This window comes from Liolophura sinensis, chromosome 1, assembly GCF_032854445.1.
Source record: "Liolophura sinensis isolate JHLJ2023 chromosome 1, CUHK_Ljap_v2, whole genome shotgun sequence".
In the NCBI taxonomy this organism is placed as follows: domain Eukaryota; kingdom Metazoa; phylum Mollusca; class Polyplacophora; order Chitonida; family Chitonidae; genus Liolophura; species Liolophura sinensis.
The window spans coordinates 34,359,529-34,377,027 of record NC_088295.1 but is presented as its reverse complement, the minus strand read 5'-3'; the positions used below and the strand labels follow the sequence as shown (position 1 = coordinate 34,377,027).

The window sequence follows — 17,499 nt, the reverse complement described above, 5'->3', positions numbered from 1 at the left end:
ATTTATTGCTCAAAACGACCGGCCTACTTAAATTCCAGTTTAGCAAGCAATCGACTAAAGGATCAATAACCAACCCAAACGATGAAGCTAATCCAACAAGAACATCAGCTACGCAAGAATATTTCAAGGAAGATTGGAAGCGATGTATAAGCCAGATATATGTAGCCATTCAGACTGCATATGAGTGCAGTTACCGTTGGTAGACAAACAATCCCTTGTGGCTACGATAAAAGCATTGTAACCATAGGCGGTCACACACAATTCAGCCCATTTCAAACATTTTATGTGTCTGTGCGACATTTAAGACTATACATGGGCTTGAGGACTGCTTTAAGTGGAAAACTCAGACAAAAACATTGAAAACAAACTAGAACTGAGCTCTATACTGAAGTCTGTAATGTTAATAGATGAAGGACCATGTATGTTTTGTTTATCTTCCGTATGATGCGTCCTGCTCATGCACAATTATGCACAACTCAAAACTGCTATCTCGCATATTGCACCACATGTGAAAATTATGGTGACCGCAACTAACCCCTTCGGTCAGTTATTAAGACAGTTACATGTCACAACCAAGTACATAGAGCATTTAATCATATATCCGCTAAAAGTTCAGTGAAGAGAAATTTTGTCCTGTGAGGTGCAAAAATGTCCGGTAACTTTTAGGGATCAACAGGACAACTGTCCTGCTGACTTTACTTCTAACTTCTATCCCTGACTGCTTTGTTCAACAAAGATGCAGTCTCAGCAATCATGTAGCGACAGACTTTAAATTAACTGATTTCATCTTTTCTTAAACTGAGTAGCTCCAGGAGACATTACCCTCCTTCATGATAACCTTGTTCTCTCAGTATCAGAGATGTGATTACCGGAGTAAGGACAACCCAACACACCACATGGCAACACGTGGCATATGAGTCTCTTACAATTCATCATACAACTACATGTAAACTTGTTCTCTGTAACAGGCTTTCGAGTTCCTCGATGATAAAATGAGACTTACTGTTAGCCAGATCATTAACAAGGTCTTCCTCAAATTTGATGCCGTCAACAGCGTCCGGTGAGCAGTAGTTTTTGTACAGGTCTGTGGCCATAGAGTGGAGCTCGGCCAGCTCTTCACTCGACAGGTCAGGGGTTAAGATACGATTGTTAAAATCCTCTGTGAACAGAAATTACATCACATTAAACCGCACTTTTATCAAAAGAGTTTTACGATTACGAAAAAACATTAAAATTCTCACACACTGGTGAACTGAAAATTTATATACTCAGGACATAATTACCAATGAGTATAGAATATACTCTTCAATGAATGCAAGATACAGGGGAAAATGAACACATTAAAATGTAGGATACACTGACCACTGAATTCAGGATACATTGACCTCTGAATGCAGGATACACTGACCACTGAATTCAGGATACACTGACCATTGAAGTTAGGATACACTGACCACTGAATTCAGGATATACTGACCACTGAAGTTAGGATACACTGACCACTGAATTTAGGATATACTGACCACTGAATTTAAGATACACTGACCTCTGAATTCAGGATATACTGACCACTGATTCAGGATACACTGACCACTGAATTCAGGATACACTGACCACTGAATTCAGGATATACTGACCACTGAATTCAGGATACACTGACCACTGAATTCAGGATATACAGACCACTGAATTTATGATACACTGACCACTGAATTCAGGATATACTGACCACTGAATTCAGGATACACTGACCACTGAATTCAGGATACACTGACCACTGAATTCAGGATATACTGACCACTGAAGTTAGGATACACTGACCACTGAATTTAGGATATACCGACCACTGAATTCAGGATACACTGACCACTGAATTCAGGATATACTGACCACTGAATTTAAGATATACTGACCACTGAATTCAGGATACACTGACCACTGAATTCAGGATACACTGACCAATGAATTCTGGATACACTGACAAAACTGAACCTTAGGATATACTGACCACTGAATTTAGGATATACTGACCACTGAATTCAGGATACACTGACCACTGAATTCAGGACACACTGACCACTGAATTCAGAATACACTGACAAGACTGAACCTTAGGCTATACTAATCAAAGTGATTGTAAGATACATATGTATTGACCAAACTGTATGTAATATATACTGGCTAAACTGAATGTAATATATACTGACTAAACTGACTGTAATGTATTCTGAATAAACTTAATATATACTAAACTAAATGTAAAATGTACTGACCAAACAGAATGCAATGTATAGAGGATATTGCACAGAGAAGGTTGAATATAACAAATATTTTTTCCAGTGAGAGGTGACAGTGATAACTGTCTGGGCGTGTAATAACAAAAGTGATACAAATTTACGTGGATCGATTTACTGCAAAATCGGAATTAATGCGATGGTATGGTGTCCCCCATTTCATTTTTGTTTTCTGAACCAGTATAAACATATTCACGGGAAAAAGGGCAAAATTTTTGTCACAAGTACGTGTTTAGGCATCACTTTGGCCAGATTTGAGTGTATATCAAGTTTTTATTAATGTAAAATTAATTAAATAAATGATTAATAAAAACTGTGCTGACAATGGTAATCCTACCATACCTGGGTAAACAAAGAGACATGCTCGAGCGAAAGCCAAGGAACATATGTCATTTCAGCTGAACTGCTTGTTGGGTGCTTTTAAATCCCTCTACACATGAGGTGCCTTTGCCTCCAAGTTGTTTATTTTTATTTTCTAAGGCGTAAATGTGATTCAAAGGCTGCACACGTCTTTAGGTAATTTGGTGGCGCGATATTCTGTGCATAATTATGAATTCTCCTGGCACTCTCTGTTTGATGCTTTTAATTTACAGTACATTTACTAAAACACCAAATGGTGGAGAGTTAAGTGCAAAAAGAAATATGTGAATCTCCTCACAGGTTATGTTTCTTTCAAATCGTCATGAGGCTTGTCTGTCTGAGCAATGGGAATTTGGTTGGAAAACATCATCAATCTGTTCAGCTGTTATGTATATACAAAGAGAAATATATGTATTTTGGAGTAACCTTTGCTCGACCTATGATGACTTGGCAAGAATCCTTCTTTGTGTTTATTTTGAGCGACAGATTTGTTGTTACCAGTCCAGCGATGTAACAATATATTACATGGACAAGGCAAATCAAGATTTTTTCTCTTGAAAATGCATTATTCCAGAAAAAAAATAAAGAATTCTTGATTTACCCTTATCATGCAGGTCTAAAGTTTGCCTTTCTCGAAAATAACAGACTCTCAATTTACGGATAAAGCAATCCCTTCAATAATATTTGGCGTGGCAAATCACTTAGCAACTGATAATATTCCAATATTTCAAGACTTTATTGCGAGTCATGCTGGAACTGTTATAATTATCATTGTTTTATTCCACTGACTCAATCAACACAGGTACATGAAATTCTTAAGTAAATTTTTTATCATACAACTGTCGTCAGTCACGTTCAGATTTCTGCTTATTCCAGCCATTATACTTTATCTCCCTTGTCAGAAATTAATTTTGTGTGGATTCGATCATAGCACGGTATGAATGTTTTGGGTCAGAATGGGTCCATTATTTCGACGGAGCAGTGTATCTAACTGAGCCAGTGAGATATCTCTTTTATCACTGAAGGAAATCCTAACATTTCACCATTATGTAAAAATAAACACTGACCAAACTGAACATAGGATATACTGACCACACTGAAAACAGAACTGCAGGACATTGATGGCCGCCTCACTTTTGAGGAACTGCATAAAGGCATAGAGGAGCTGCGCGTTGGATCTGTCAATCACATCTTTCAGCTCCATGTGCAGACACTGACAAATTAATACAGACAATGTGCTATAAATATACTGAGGTCAAGGGTTCAAATCTGTCCCATGTATAATTATTTGCTCTGCTTTAAAATACTGTAGCATATCATTCCCACAGAAAATTTACAGGTCGGGTGAGCTGGTACTCTGATATTGGAAAAGGCACATCAACATGAAATGTTGTCAACACAACTCTCAATGTCTGCTCTACCCCAGGAGACATGTAGCACTTCTTCACTCGTTCCAGTCTATTAAAGCATTGCAGTACTCACTGATTTATTCATGGAGAGCGGCTTGCTGAAATTGGACAGAATTGTGACACTTGGGGAAACTGGTTCCGTTGGCTGTGGAGGCTGCAGAGCAGATAAGGATTGTTTTATTATCAGAAATTCGAAGTAATTTATGTCAAAAATATATAAATTTACATGTGGTATATATATGTATGTGTTCTGTGTCTTCTTCTACTTCTGTGTTAAGATTAATGTATATACAGTTGGCTCTACATGTAAAGCACAACGAGATACATACTCATATTCTTTTTTTATTGATTTCCCTGTACTTTACACCTCGCTTCTAGCTATTATAAAACATCCAGACTGATTGGTATTTACATGTAACAAGGTGTTCAAATATGTCTTTCCTGTACGATCTTGCCAGAGATAGCTGCTGAGGAAACCAAAAAGCCAAAAGTACACCTCATGCCTGGGGCAATTAACTAACAAACTGTCCTACAGGTTATCCATAAGCAATTTCTTATTTAGATCTTCAACTGACTTTATGCATTAAAAGACCTCCTGCACAACAAAGATAGGGGAATAATGAACATTTCCCTGAGGCTGTGACTGATTCAAAACCTTACCTGTCTGGGCAACTGAAAACAAGCATCTAAATTCCCTAACCATTCACACAAAGAGACAAAGATGATATCAGCACTCACCGGTGTGTCATCAAGAAATATCAGAAGCATGTTGTTTACCATGTCCTGTGAATGTATCAGACAGAGTAACTTTAAAAGAGATATGGATAATGTACAGTACACTTTTTATTAAAATCATTAAATTTATGTATTTAAAATTTCTCCTTTTGATTTCTTTATTTCATTGTTCTTTAGCACCATATTCAAGATTTTTTCATTAACATGATGGCAGTCAGACTTATCAGTGAACTTTTCTAAGTCTTATCATACCAGTTTGGTGAAAGACAAGTGAATTGAAGTGATTCTTGGACCACTCAATCCCTTACAACAACAAAGTTCACAACTTTCTAGGGCTTTCTATCTTTGTCCCTGTCCCCAGGGCTCACTAACATATTATGACATTTATAACATACTCCGCTAGTAATCAATCACAACATCACAAGTTCTAAACAGTGAGTAAAATACATCATTTCCAACATGTGTATACAGATATTTGGTCAGTCATTAGGAACCAGAGATAAAAGTTGTGCATCTCACCGGATCTGCTATAGCATCCATGGCTGGTAAGAGGATAGAGCCTGATAGAATCTCTCTGGCCAAAGCACAAAGGCTCCTGAAAGTACAACACAAGATATACCATTAGGTCACCATGACACGTCTGTCTTCTGTATCATAAATGATATTCACCTCTGCAGCTTACATCTATCTTAAGACTTGTAAACTTGTACAACAATTTATAAAAGAATTAAATAAGCAAATTGTGTTGGAGGTTACTTTACAGTGATATTGTGTAGCCTATTTTACAATGTGATCAGGCCTGAAGTACACTTAGAGCCGTTAGGTGAGCTTTGTTAATCAAATTTAAATCCTTCTTCACCATTATCAACCAGCAACAGGCATAAAATTAAACAGTTGTGCTGTATCTTATCACAAAAAATGCATCTTTATGCATGCAGTTATCTCTACTGACAAAATTCAGAATTCATATAATGAAAACAAGTCTTATTATTTTGAATGACTGACGTTTCAGTATCTAATGCAATGTTATTTTGTCATTCACCAAGATTTATTTATTTGATTGGCGTTTTACGCAGTACTCAAGAATATTTTACTTATATGATGGCGGCCAGCACTATGGTGGGAGGAAAGCGGGCAGAGCCTGGGGGAAACCCATGACCATCCACAGGTTGTTGGCAGACCTTCCCACTTACAGCTGGAGAGGAGGCCAGTATGAGCTGGACTTGAACTCACAGTGACTGCATTGGTGAGAGGCTTCTGGGTCATTACGCTGCGCTAGCGTGCTAACCAAATGAGCCATTCACCAAGAGTCATAAAGGAAACCTGACAAAAGCAGTTCATGGTTCAAATTCTAGGCTTATTCTAGGCTTTTCCATGCTTTTTTGAATAAATATTCTACACTTATGTAAGCCTAATGCAATGCAAAATGGTCATAGTTAGATGGACTTAATGTTATTAAAGCAATTACATGAAACCTGTTTTTCCAGGCTTTTCCAGGACTGCATAAGGTACTTTCAAATTCCAAGGTATTCAAGGCCCCTATATGAACCTTTCCATTTATCTAAAGCACCATTATCGAACTATTGTTCTCAATGTGCTGTATCTTATCACCAAAAAAAAAAAACCCACAGTTTTGCACAGCAGTCAACTTTCATTTTACATAGAGTCTGTCAGCAGCCTGCAGCTGGTCCCTTGGGTGCTGCCCTATTTCCTCCCACGGTTATGCTGGCCGCCGTTGTATACATATAAGTGAAATATTATTGAGTGCAGCATAAAACACCGAGCAAATAATAAATAAATAAAATAAATCATTTTACATATATAACTCATTTTGACCAGACAAAATATAGGTTGTACATGTAGATTGTACTTGCAGCAGCGTACCTGCATTCTAGTGACTGTGGCCTGAGTATATGTGGGAAGAGTTGCTCAGCCAGTCTTCGTAGGTACTCCACTTCTATCTTCCTGTTCTTCATGGCACAGTGAAGGTGAGGGCCATAATGTTCTAGGGTGAGCTGCTGGAGGTCACACCCTGGTACTGCTGTTGGTGGATTTGCAAAACCTAATGGTTTCTGATTGGCTCTACATAACTTATCTATATCACATTTCAAATAAGTTGCAAAAAGTTTCGTTTTCTGTAAATTTTGAAACCTCATATTTGTACATGTGCCTAAAATACCGACTGCATTCACAAAATGTGTAAAAATTAACCACAACACAATACTGATTAATAACAGATTTTCAGGTTTTACAAACTCCTGACACTCTTAATACATGTACATGCATTTGCGAATTTGAAATCATATTTCACATAAATATAAAAATCTACAAAAACTTTTCTCTGGACTTTTTCTTTTGAATTGGTAACTGTTTAAAATACTGTAAATGCCTTTATTCGCAAGTATGAACTTTCGCGGATTTGGTAAGAAGACACATTCGCGGGAATCAAATTTAGTGGATCTTATCAGCATTTTTCGGCCACTGATAAACGAAAATCAAACTTCAATAAAAAAACGTCAAATAATAACACAACTCTAGCATTCAAGTAACAATCTTATCAATAAACTTGTTTGTACCTGTAAGATGTGACACAAATTCTTTACAATACAGTAACCTGATCAGACACAGGAAGTTAATCCTCCTAAGCTGTTAATCTTTTGAAGACAGTTAATCTTTATTAGACTAAGCTTTTACCTGCTGCGTTAGCAAAAATTTGTGTCACTCACTCCAGGAGACGACGAAGGATTAAATGTGATATAAATAAATCCCACGGTTTAATTCTCATGCATCAGCAGTGCGAGTGAAACTTTGAGTGAACTGTCCCATATTTTATTAAATTTCTCAAAAATCATCATTATGAAAAGGAAGTTTGAAGTGCGGAAGCCCCCGAGCGATGTATCGGGCGTGTGGGGAAGGGTGATCTGACTGGAAGGCAAGTAGAGTCGATAAAAAAACAGCCTCTCTCATCGCATGTGTATCGTATCACGTGCACACGCCCAGTACAAATTATTGATTTGTATATCTCTAACCACGGAAATAAATCAACAACAACATGTGGCAATACTTAGACGGAGCTAAGCCTCCTTAAAAGAAAGCAAGATAAACTGATGTTAATCAATCAAGCTGGATTTGTGAAAGTCGGAAGAGATTCTAATTAGGTATTTCTAATTAATGTGTTTGAAAAAGTATTAGAACTGTAGTGCTTGTTAACGAATTTATAACTATAACGCATGCTACATTAAAAAATTACTTACATGGGTTTTATATTCAATGACACTGATTTAAATCCGCGAATGTTAGTACCACGCGAATAAAAAGGCATTTACAGTACACCTTTACCTGTTCTCTTGGCTCTCAGGTAAAAATCAAGGTGCTGTAATCCAGCCTTGATTAATTTTTGAGTCACCAGGCGAGGCACATCTATCTACAATAAGAAAAACAAACAGCCTGCTGGAACAGGAGAATACAACTTGAATTTAGCAAAACACTAATGTGTGAAAATAAGACAGATTGTTCTTTTGTGCAAGAGTCGAGAGAAAATGGTAAATCCCCCCAGAGCTATACTCAGCAGGCTGACTGCATAATGACATCAGATGCATCACGTCTATGTATTATGCGCTTAAATATTGTTAGATTGTTAACAAGATGTTGATAGGTATCAAATTACACTGCCCACCTGCCCTCTCAGCATACATACATGTACGTGCTATATATGAAAGCATGATGAGGCATGTCAACAAATGTAAAACAAAGTCCAGCTGTCATGGTTTACATACATGTACATGTGGTTTATACTGGTTATGCATAAGCCAGACAACCTGATCACTTTTATCCCCCGTCTAACCGACACACATTATGCCGTATGTATAAAAACAATAGCTTTAGCCCAAAGAATTATACTGAGAAATGTTGTAAATCATACCTTTTTCGCCCTTCTTAGCAAAACAGCAACAATGAATCGTATACTGCTCTTTAATTCATCAACAAATTCTTCATCCGCACTCACTTCTCTGAAAAAGAATGATAGAACAGGTGAGGTTCTACAAAATTAGAATGAAGGAATTTTCTCAAATCTATTACATTTAAAGGCAAATTCTACTAAAAGCAAGCCATCAGAAAACATTTATTGTCCTTTGGAGGTTAGAAAAGTAAAGCATGGTTTCAAATAGTTGCCATTTTTTGTTTTAAATATGAGCTTATAACCTACGCTGTATGGTCTGTCAGATATGATAGTTCCAAAATCTGATTTCAAGCTGTGTAAAATATATGCGACATAAAATACAATGGTCACTCTGACTTACCTGTACCATGTGTAGACAAATTCTTTTAAAACTATGTTTAAAAACTGCAAGGAAACAAAACACTTTTGTGTTAATTATTGCAAGAGAAGATAAGATAATGCAAATAGAACTGTTATTTATATACACCCATCTACTGAGTATACTCTCTTACACGATAATGCTAAAAAGCACCTTTTAAAAATAGACCTAGGCCGGGATCCCAGATCGGATCAAGGACTTTTTCCTGATCCAATAATACACGGCCCGTATAACACCAAGTTTATACTTCCACGTGTCTCAATCCACGACCTGTCATGCACAGACTGACTGCTCTACTGATAGCTCGGCCGTTCTCAACACATGTCGATATCTGTCAATCACCCTGGCCTGGTTAGATATAATAAAGAAGGACAAAGTCTGTGCAAAACAAAGCTAACTTTTGGAAATACATACACGAGATACACTGGTTGAGCCAATCGCTACTGCAGTACAAACCAGACAGTTAGGAAAACGTATATATGAGACATAGTCTTCACAGCCATCCATACACTGTATTACACTACATATCTTGTACATGTAAATGTGCCAAATGTGGTAAATCTACCTTTGGACATTATTTGAAACCTGCATGTCTGTGTTTATTGACACAGATCAACGATTTTCAGCACAAAGAGAGTACATGTGTAGCGCTTCACACTCAGTGATTTTCAGCTTTACAGCTGTAATGGTTTTCTCTCACCAGACCTCCAAATATGGTGGAATTGTGCTTTTTCGCCATTTTGATCGCAATTTGCAGCAAAACTACATGTCGCCGAAAGAAGTAAGTCCAGATTCATGATCATGATGTCAAACTATGTCAGGTAGCATGCTTACAATGTTCATGAGTTCATCCTAGTCATAAATGCATTTAAAATGCATCATATAACATGGGGACGTCAAAGTGCCAAATACAGCAAATCGGCCTTTGGACAATTTTTCAAGCACTGCAACTCCCACATTTATTAAGACACTTCAAAGATTTGTCACATGCCTATAGTACACATATAGCCCTTTGCACTCAGTCATTTTCAGCTCCACAGCTGCAGAGGTTTTGTGTCACATGACCTCCAAAAATAGGGGAAAATTGCACTTTTTCACACTCTCATGGCAACTGGCGACAAAGCTGTGCGTCGGAGAAAGGAAAAACCACCAGATTCATCATCAGAACATCGAACTCTGCCTATTGCAAACTGCAGCTTATTTAAAACCTTTAAATTCACAACATTTTCATCGCCCTGACAAATTGGCTAAGCTGGGATTGAACTCTGACATGACAGAGGCGTGAGCGGAAAGTGAGAAAAAAAAAACCATGCGATCTGCCTGATGTCGATTTCCCGACGTCAATCATTTTCGCCCCTCGACTGCTCCAGACACATCTGCTTCACACCACATAGCCGGGAGGACAGTAAGCGTTTACATCCTTGTGTAATTAGGTAAAGTCAGAGATAATTTACCAGCGTCTCCCTACCATCCTCACTATTATATATATGACTATGTCCCCATGGTAGTCACAATTCTCACTTCAAATTTACATACACATTTTTTTTAAGCTTATACCTTTCACATGAGAGCATAAATTATTGGCTTTCAAACTTTCGATGCAACCTCACATCGTTTGTCATTGAGGCAGTCGGCCGGTCATTCGCATTCCCGCGATTAGTTTGGAGAGTTTTATGATGCTACACTATGCCCAGTGAAAAACAGTCATTCTTTGGCAAACAGTCCGCTTTTTGTAAGGAATAACGCAAAAACATGGCCCGTGTAACAGCAAATTTGTATTTCCATGTCTCAATCCACGACCTGCGATGCACAGACTGACTGCTCTACTAACAGCTCTGCCGTTGTCAGAAAGCCAACACCTATAGCATGGCACATGTCGATATCTGTCAACCACCATGGCTTGGCTAGCGCATAGTAAAGAAGACAAGGTCTGGGCAAAACAAAGCTTACTTTTACAGGTCCACGTCGTTTGTTGTTGTAGTTAGAATTCTACACCATCTAATACAGGACAATATAGCTGAATGTCATTGTACAACCGTTTCAGGAAATCACGGACAGTGCAGCGGAAGCAGAAATACTATAAACCCTGTCCAGTTCCCATCTAACTCCATGTTAAAGCAATAGGATTACCATCTTTTTCTAAACAAAAACTGGTGTTATCATTTAAATGCTTCCAGCGAAAAAATATTGATCGTAGCTCAAATCCGTTGGCATACTCCAGAAAGAGCATGTCTTGGGCTACAATTTGTTGCAAGATGCACATTTCTAGCTCCCATATTTCTCGAGTTGCAGGTCATTGAAATTACGTAATTCATTTCAGTTTTCTGACTATATCTCGAAAAGTTACAGAGATATGCAAAAAATAAAAGCAGATTCGGAATCAGCAGCTCGAAGTACACCAGAATACGTTGAGAAAAATTGAAATTTCAAAACTTTTTGTGACATCACAACTTCGACCAAAGGGGAGCTTCCAAAGTTTTGACCGGAAGTCGACCATTTTTACAAGTGATCCCTAAAAATACAGAACAATTACAATAGGTATTCCGTTCTGAGAACGGGATCCCTAATAAAAAAAAAAACACATGAAGTACATATAAAGGTAGACAAGCCAAGAGGAACAAATTATATTCTAACGCGAACTATTTCATAGCACAAAATAAATCGTTGGTTAGTTGTTTCCTTGTGGGACTTTAACTTTAAGTTTTGTTTTTCTAACCACAAACTAAATTTGACACCTGAAATAACAACACAAGACACTGTGATAAGTTCTAACCTCCTCCAATGCCTGATCCACTCTCTGTGGAAGCTCCAGATTGGTCCAGGGCTGAAATGCTAAAATGTTCAGCTCTGGTCTAAAACATACATGTCAAAGGCATCATGGTTAAAAACACACAAACAAACATACACAAGTATTAAGAAGTACTTGAGTGAGTCAGTGCTTGGGGTTTAATGACGAAGTACTTGAATAATATAATATATTTTCTTCAGTTTCATTGTCATTCATTAGATTAATCCTGTTTCTATACCCAATATTATGTTCACCATGAAGGGTGGCCTTTATTAAGATATTGGACTATACTGGACATAGTTATGTCTAATGTATCTTCTCCCTCCATGTTCAGAAAAGCCATTGGAATCACGCACATTAGAGTTACAGTAATTCTGGATACAAATTACAGTTGCCTATGAAAATGCATCTAGTACTACGGCCTAATTTATAATTTCTGTAGAAATTGGACTATTTCTTTTTTCATATTTTTTCCCATTCTACACAGAATAACAGTTCTACTATACATTCCTATTCATGTTCTACACTGGTTGCCTTTTCCTTTAACGGAAAACTGCAATCATGCAGCAAAATTTAATTTGTAAATTTATAATTCTAAAATCAATATTTTAACATTATAGAATCAATGACCACAGGTTATAACCTGGGACAGCACTTGTCAAAATTCCATAGTGAATCAACGTGACTAGTAATGCTTACCTGTGTCTGGGACATTTCCGTTTACCACAAACTGCACATATAACTTTTCTCAAAGCCAATTCATCTTCTGCCAAGCTCAACTACAAAGATCAACAAACAATATAACAAATCCTGAAAGTAAACATCTCCCTGCAATGATGATAATGTAAACTATTACAAGATATGAAAATTAAGCAACATGCTTTGGTCAAAACAGTTCTGATTAGAAATTTGGAGCACAGGAACTAACCATGAAAGCCAATGTTAAGTTGGACCCCAATATGGCTGGCCATCCATACTTTAGGGTAACACCGTTGTAACAATGATACATACATGTACATGCAAGATACATAAGAATCACTTACTGTCCGTTTCCTCCAGTGTAATAGGATGATATTTGGTACCAACATTTCAGGGCTGGAAGAATAACAATGAAATCTAATTATCTGTCCAATAAAAATCACATGCCAAATTCTGATTAGTGTTCTAGCAGCTTCAAACTATATAAAATAGTTTAGTTTATATTATAATTTCAATGAAACAGCTCTTATTCGAAAAATTCTTAGGAGTCTAAAAATGGAAATACTAAATCCCAACCTGAGCCATTAAATGTTATTAACAACATTGCATAGGAAAAGAAATTTAATGCAATATTTGAGAAAAATGTTGAACAATCACTCATTACACATATAATATATTTTGCTGCAGGACTAAATAATAACATCATTATCTACAATCAACAAAGGTAATCCTCGTTTCATTTCTTTAAACATCACTTTCCATCATGTTTTAACGTGTGCTATAAAACACAAATATTAATATGTTGACATATCACCTCAGACAGCAGTATGCCACAGCTACGCCAACAACGAACGACCAGGCCAGAAGAAGAATGTTGATATATCTGAAAAAAAAAACCAAAAAAAAACCAGATCACTAAAACATTCTGTATACACATGGATTTTTCTACATCAATGAAAACAATGTATGTATGATGCCTTCATTGGCCCATTAGTCTAAAGTATAGTTTTCACTGTATTGACAGGCCTCTGGCCACTGAGATCACACTTCACAATGGTTCACCTACAGTTCTATATGAGATGCTTGGTCAATAAGGTGCCTGAGAAAGAGCCATGTTTTCTTATGTACTCAGTTCTCCCATAAACCAAATGGTTCTGCATATTACATACTAATACTCACTATGTATTTGTAAATACTACTGACACTGAAAGTCATAAAACCTCATTTAACTAAATGCATATACACTAGTGTTTACTCACCAGCTGACATTAAAATGAATATGCATGGCTGTTGATGATAGAAGCACTAAAATGTGTTGTGCAAAGTGTTTCTTGGCATTTTAAAGTTCGTGGGTAAACTTCACGTTCATTTGAAACCATTTGGTGGGAGAAAGGAGGACATAAGTACTTGATAATTGTGGAATGGTTATAAAACGGTACAGTCATCAATCACAATGATGAAAGGCGAGTGATGGGAATCTATACAACTCAACTACATGTAAACAGCATTACTCACTAGGGTCAAAGTGAGACATTTGTGGTCTACACAAATACATAAACAAAGAGGTAAATCATTAAGACGATACGTGGCAGAAACTTACATATCTAAGTTTCAGACCTCACATAGGGGCACTTGCACAATCATCATCTAGACTGATAAAACCAGGTATGAGCAATCTATTAAAGGGTGAGGGTAACGTTGATGACCTGTATTTTACACATGTTGCCATAGTAGTATCAAGCAAATTTGTCATTCATTGTTTCACTGTAAATATTAAGCCAGTCCCTGACCTTGGTTTCAATGCCTTTCTTAGTCCGATACCACTGACTGGTAGGTTGAGCAATATTTGGATGCACCACAATAATGGCTGCTCAAACTCAGAGACCATGCCATTCGAGTTCGTGTCATCAGGACTAGTTAAATGAACATCACAACATCTCCGTTCTCAATGGCGCACACAATTTTGTTATGGTAATCCAATCAAGTATCATTTCTCAGCAGAAACATCCTGGGTATGTGTATGTACTACCAGGCTGTGCTGCAGTCATTTCTTCACCAATTAACAAATGGTAAGGTCTCTAGAGATTGAGCAGCTCCGATTAAGGCATATGTAAATATTTCTCAACCTTTCAGTGTACTCGGTTCTTCATTTTACAACTTTTCTGGCTGTTGATTTATTATATGTACCAGTACGTTAAACACCTCACCTGAAAAACACCAGCGAGCACAAAAGAAGACTACCAAAGGCAATGGTAAATTTTCTGTGTGTCTGAACAATGTGCTTCACTATATACATAGGGACGGCCATGTTGGAACGTTCTACTCCTCGTGTTCAGGTGAACTGTCAAAAGTTGTTGATGTTGTTGTTGTTGTGACGCAACACACTCCTCTCCCCTCAGACTTCGCTTTCACACGCATTTTGTCACTCTGTTGTTCAAACCAGTTGAGTTGTCTGCTGACGCATTGTTCTGCATAAATCAACAACAGCTAAACGACATGACACAAGCAGCTGTTGATAAACATTACATGGACATCTGCGGAAAACAGTCTGGCCCGGAAGAAGGCGGGATTTCACGCTACAGCCTTCTTTAATGTTGAAGGTAGGAAACCACTATAAGGCACTCTTCACAATTCGGTATTTACCTGCACTGATGGTAGGATCCCTACTGTTGGCTATCCGGTGCTTACCACGGACTAGACTCGCAAGGCAGTCTGAAAGAAACAATGTCTTGCGATAACATTATATTCTCTAACGCGATTTCAGAACAGGTTGGCGATGTGTATATTTTAATTATCCCATGTATTGTTTGCCATATATTTAAGTTTCGATCATTTTATCACGACACCAATATAAATCTGAACGGTATATATGTATTGGTACTTGCTGGGCCTGTTTTGGGGAAAACTTTGATCAAGATATTTTTCAGTTATCCGAAAAAATACATTCCCGGTACAACGCATGTGGATACAAACTAAACAATTCAAAGACACTGACCTAAGAATTAGATATGAAAGGCAAAAAGCAGTATAACCGTGTATCCACATGGAACTTCTGACCCTCTACACTACAGTCCGTCAACAAAATTGTATCCAGCGCCTTAGTGAACTAATTGTTTTGATGTTGCAAAAGTCCATCATTTCAAGTTCGGATATCACAGCACATTTTTTAGACAAAGACTTTATTCAGATTACCATTCTCAGGATGTTGAACAGTTTATAGAACTACTTGATTTTCTGATTATAATTACGCCTAGGCCTACATCAACAGCATATACGTATCCCAGTGGGTATTAAATGTGCTCCCCTATAAGCAGGCCTTTTTTTTATCTGTATATTTAAGTATGAATATGCTGAATCTGTTGAAACACAATCAACATAATTACAAACTCTCTCTATACACGAAGCAGTGAGGGAAATATATCTGAATTCTCTAGAATTAACAAAACTACAGATTCTTCCAGACGGATTTCATCTGGATTTGTATATAGCGTGTAGTAACATGGACGATTTCAATCAACGTCACAGAACATTTCTGTTGTAACTTATAAATTAAAGTTTCTACATTTTTCATAAAAAGAGAAACAGTCAACGGTTTCCAGTGACGGTGGACAGACGCAAGAAATGTTCAGTAACTAAATGCTACAGTGTAAAGTTGTCAATATTCAAAGTATGTAACTCTGTTGTGCTTTGATTTCAACTGTTCATATATCCAACTCATTCAACATAATGAAGATGCGGCAACTAGCTCCGGGTTAAGCGGAATTGGGAACAGTTCTGAAAAAGAGAACCACGGATTCTGGACACTCTGTCCATATTTACGTACAAGAGAATTATACTCTTCATAAAACTTAAGAAACTTTGACTGAAGACGTTTCATGGAATCACCTTGGCACCCTAGTATTTTCTGAAACAACTTCTGACAATGACTGAAATCATCATACAACACACAGGATCTAACAAATGCTGCCAGGCGTGACATGTACACACCATATGCAGGACCCGTCAGTATATTGCTATCCAAGTAAGGATAATTTACTATGTCAACATTCAACTATCCCTCTTGTCGTAAAATCTTAGTGACAGGAAACTGTTTTGGTCTCTGTATAAATACAAATGCAGATAAAATGTTTATAGTATATGGTTTTATGTGGTTCAGCCACTGTCATTCTACTTGAATACAGAGACTCACGCTGGTTCATGTAGCTACAGTGTTGATTCCATGCAGCAGTGGATCGGCTTCTCTGTGACCGTGGAGTCGTGGTTTACTCCTGACACTTTCCTCTCAACTACCCATAATCCTGATCGAGGTCAGATACATCCAAGCGAAAAATTGTCGAGCGTCAGCCAGTAGCTTGGTTAAATGCTAATCCCATGGCTCATCTGGGACTGTGATGTCGCAATGTTTTTTTTACGTACATGTCGGTCAGCTTGATGATATGCATGTCGTTTCACCATAAACCTCATCGTTGACATATAGTTAAACTTTTTCTGTAGTTCTTACACCATAGAAAACAAACAAATTTGTGGTTCGAAGATGCCGGAGTTCAGTTTGTAGCCAGGTTAAAGTCATTTTTTATACATAGTGGTAATGTTTCTGGGGTTTCAATCCCAGTCTTGGGCAGGGAATTTGAGATCCCCTCGCGCTCGCTGTTCGTGAGCCTTTGTGATGATCTAAGCGGCGGAGAACAGTGTTATACAAGGCCGACTGCAGGTATATCTTCCTTGATAACCGCTTATCTTTCACCAATATGCATATATGAAAGTCTGTGTCTTACACAGCCCTCGGTAACTTGTCAAACGGCGGTGGCTTATCCAGGGAAGCTTAGGTTTACTCGACCCAAAAAACTTACCACAGTCGTGGAAGTGAAAAATTCTTAAGTACATGGCGTGAAGGT

General features: G+C 37.6%; 1 protein-coding gene across 3 annotated transcripts in view; it reads right to left on the bottom strand.

The window, feature by feature from the left end:
- LOC135462055 (sorting nexin-14-like) overlaps positions 1-15,146 on the bottom strand; it is a 35,404-nt gene extending 20,258 nt beyond the window's left edge. For all 3 annotated transcript variants that reach the window (XM_064739402.1, XM_064739403.1, XM_064739404.1), the window contains exons 1-14: positions 14,812-15,146; positions 13,419-13,487; positions 12,949-13,000; positions 12,605-12,684; positions 11,891-11,969; positions 9,100-9,143; positions 8,721-8,808; positions 8,138-8,222; positions 6,683-6,839; positions 5,318-5,393; positions 4,802-4,846; positions 4,137-4,217; positions 3,747-3,867; positions 1,004-1,159 (exon numbers count right to left, since the gene is read on the bottom strand). In XM_064739402.1, coding sequence (XP_064595472.1) covers positions 1,004-1,159; positions 3,747-3,867; positions 4,137-4,217; positions 4,802-4,846; positions 5,318-5,393; positions 6,683-6,839; positions 8,138-8,222; positions 8,721-8,808; positions 9,100-9,143; positions 11,891-11,969; positions 12,605-12,684; positions 12,949-13,000; positions 13,419-13,487; positions 14,812-14,912 — 1,234 coding nt within the window. In that variant the 5' untranslated portion in view covers positions 14,913-15,146. The remainder of the gene's footprint in view (positions 1-1,003; positions 1,160-3,746; positions 3,868-4,136; positions 4,218-4,801; positions 4,847-5,317; positions 5,394-6,682; positions 6,840-8,137; positions 8,223-8,720; positions 8,809-9,099; positions 9,144-11,890; positions 11,970-12,604; positions 12,685-12,948; positions 13,001-13,418; positions 13,488-14,811) is intronic.
- Between the last annotated feature and the right edge of the window lie 2,353 nt (positions 15,147-17,499).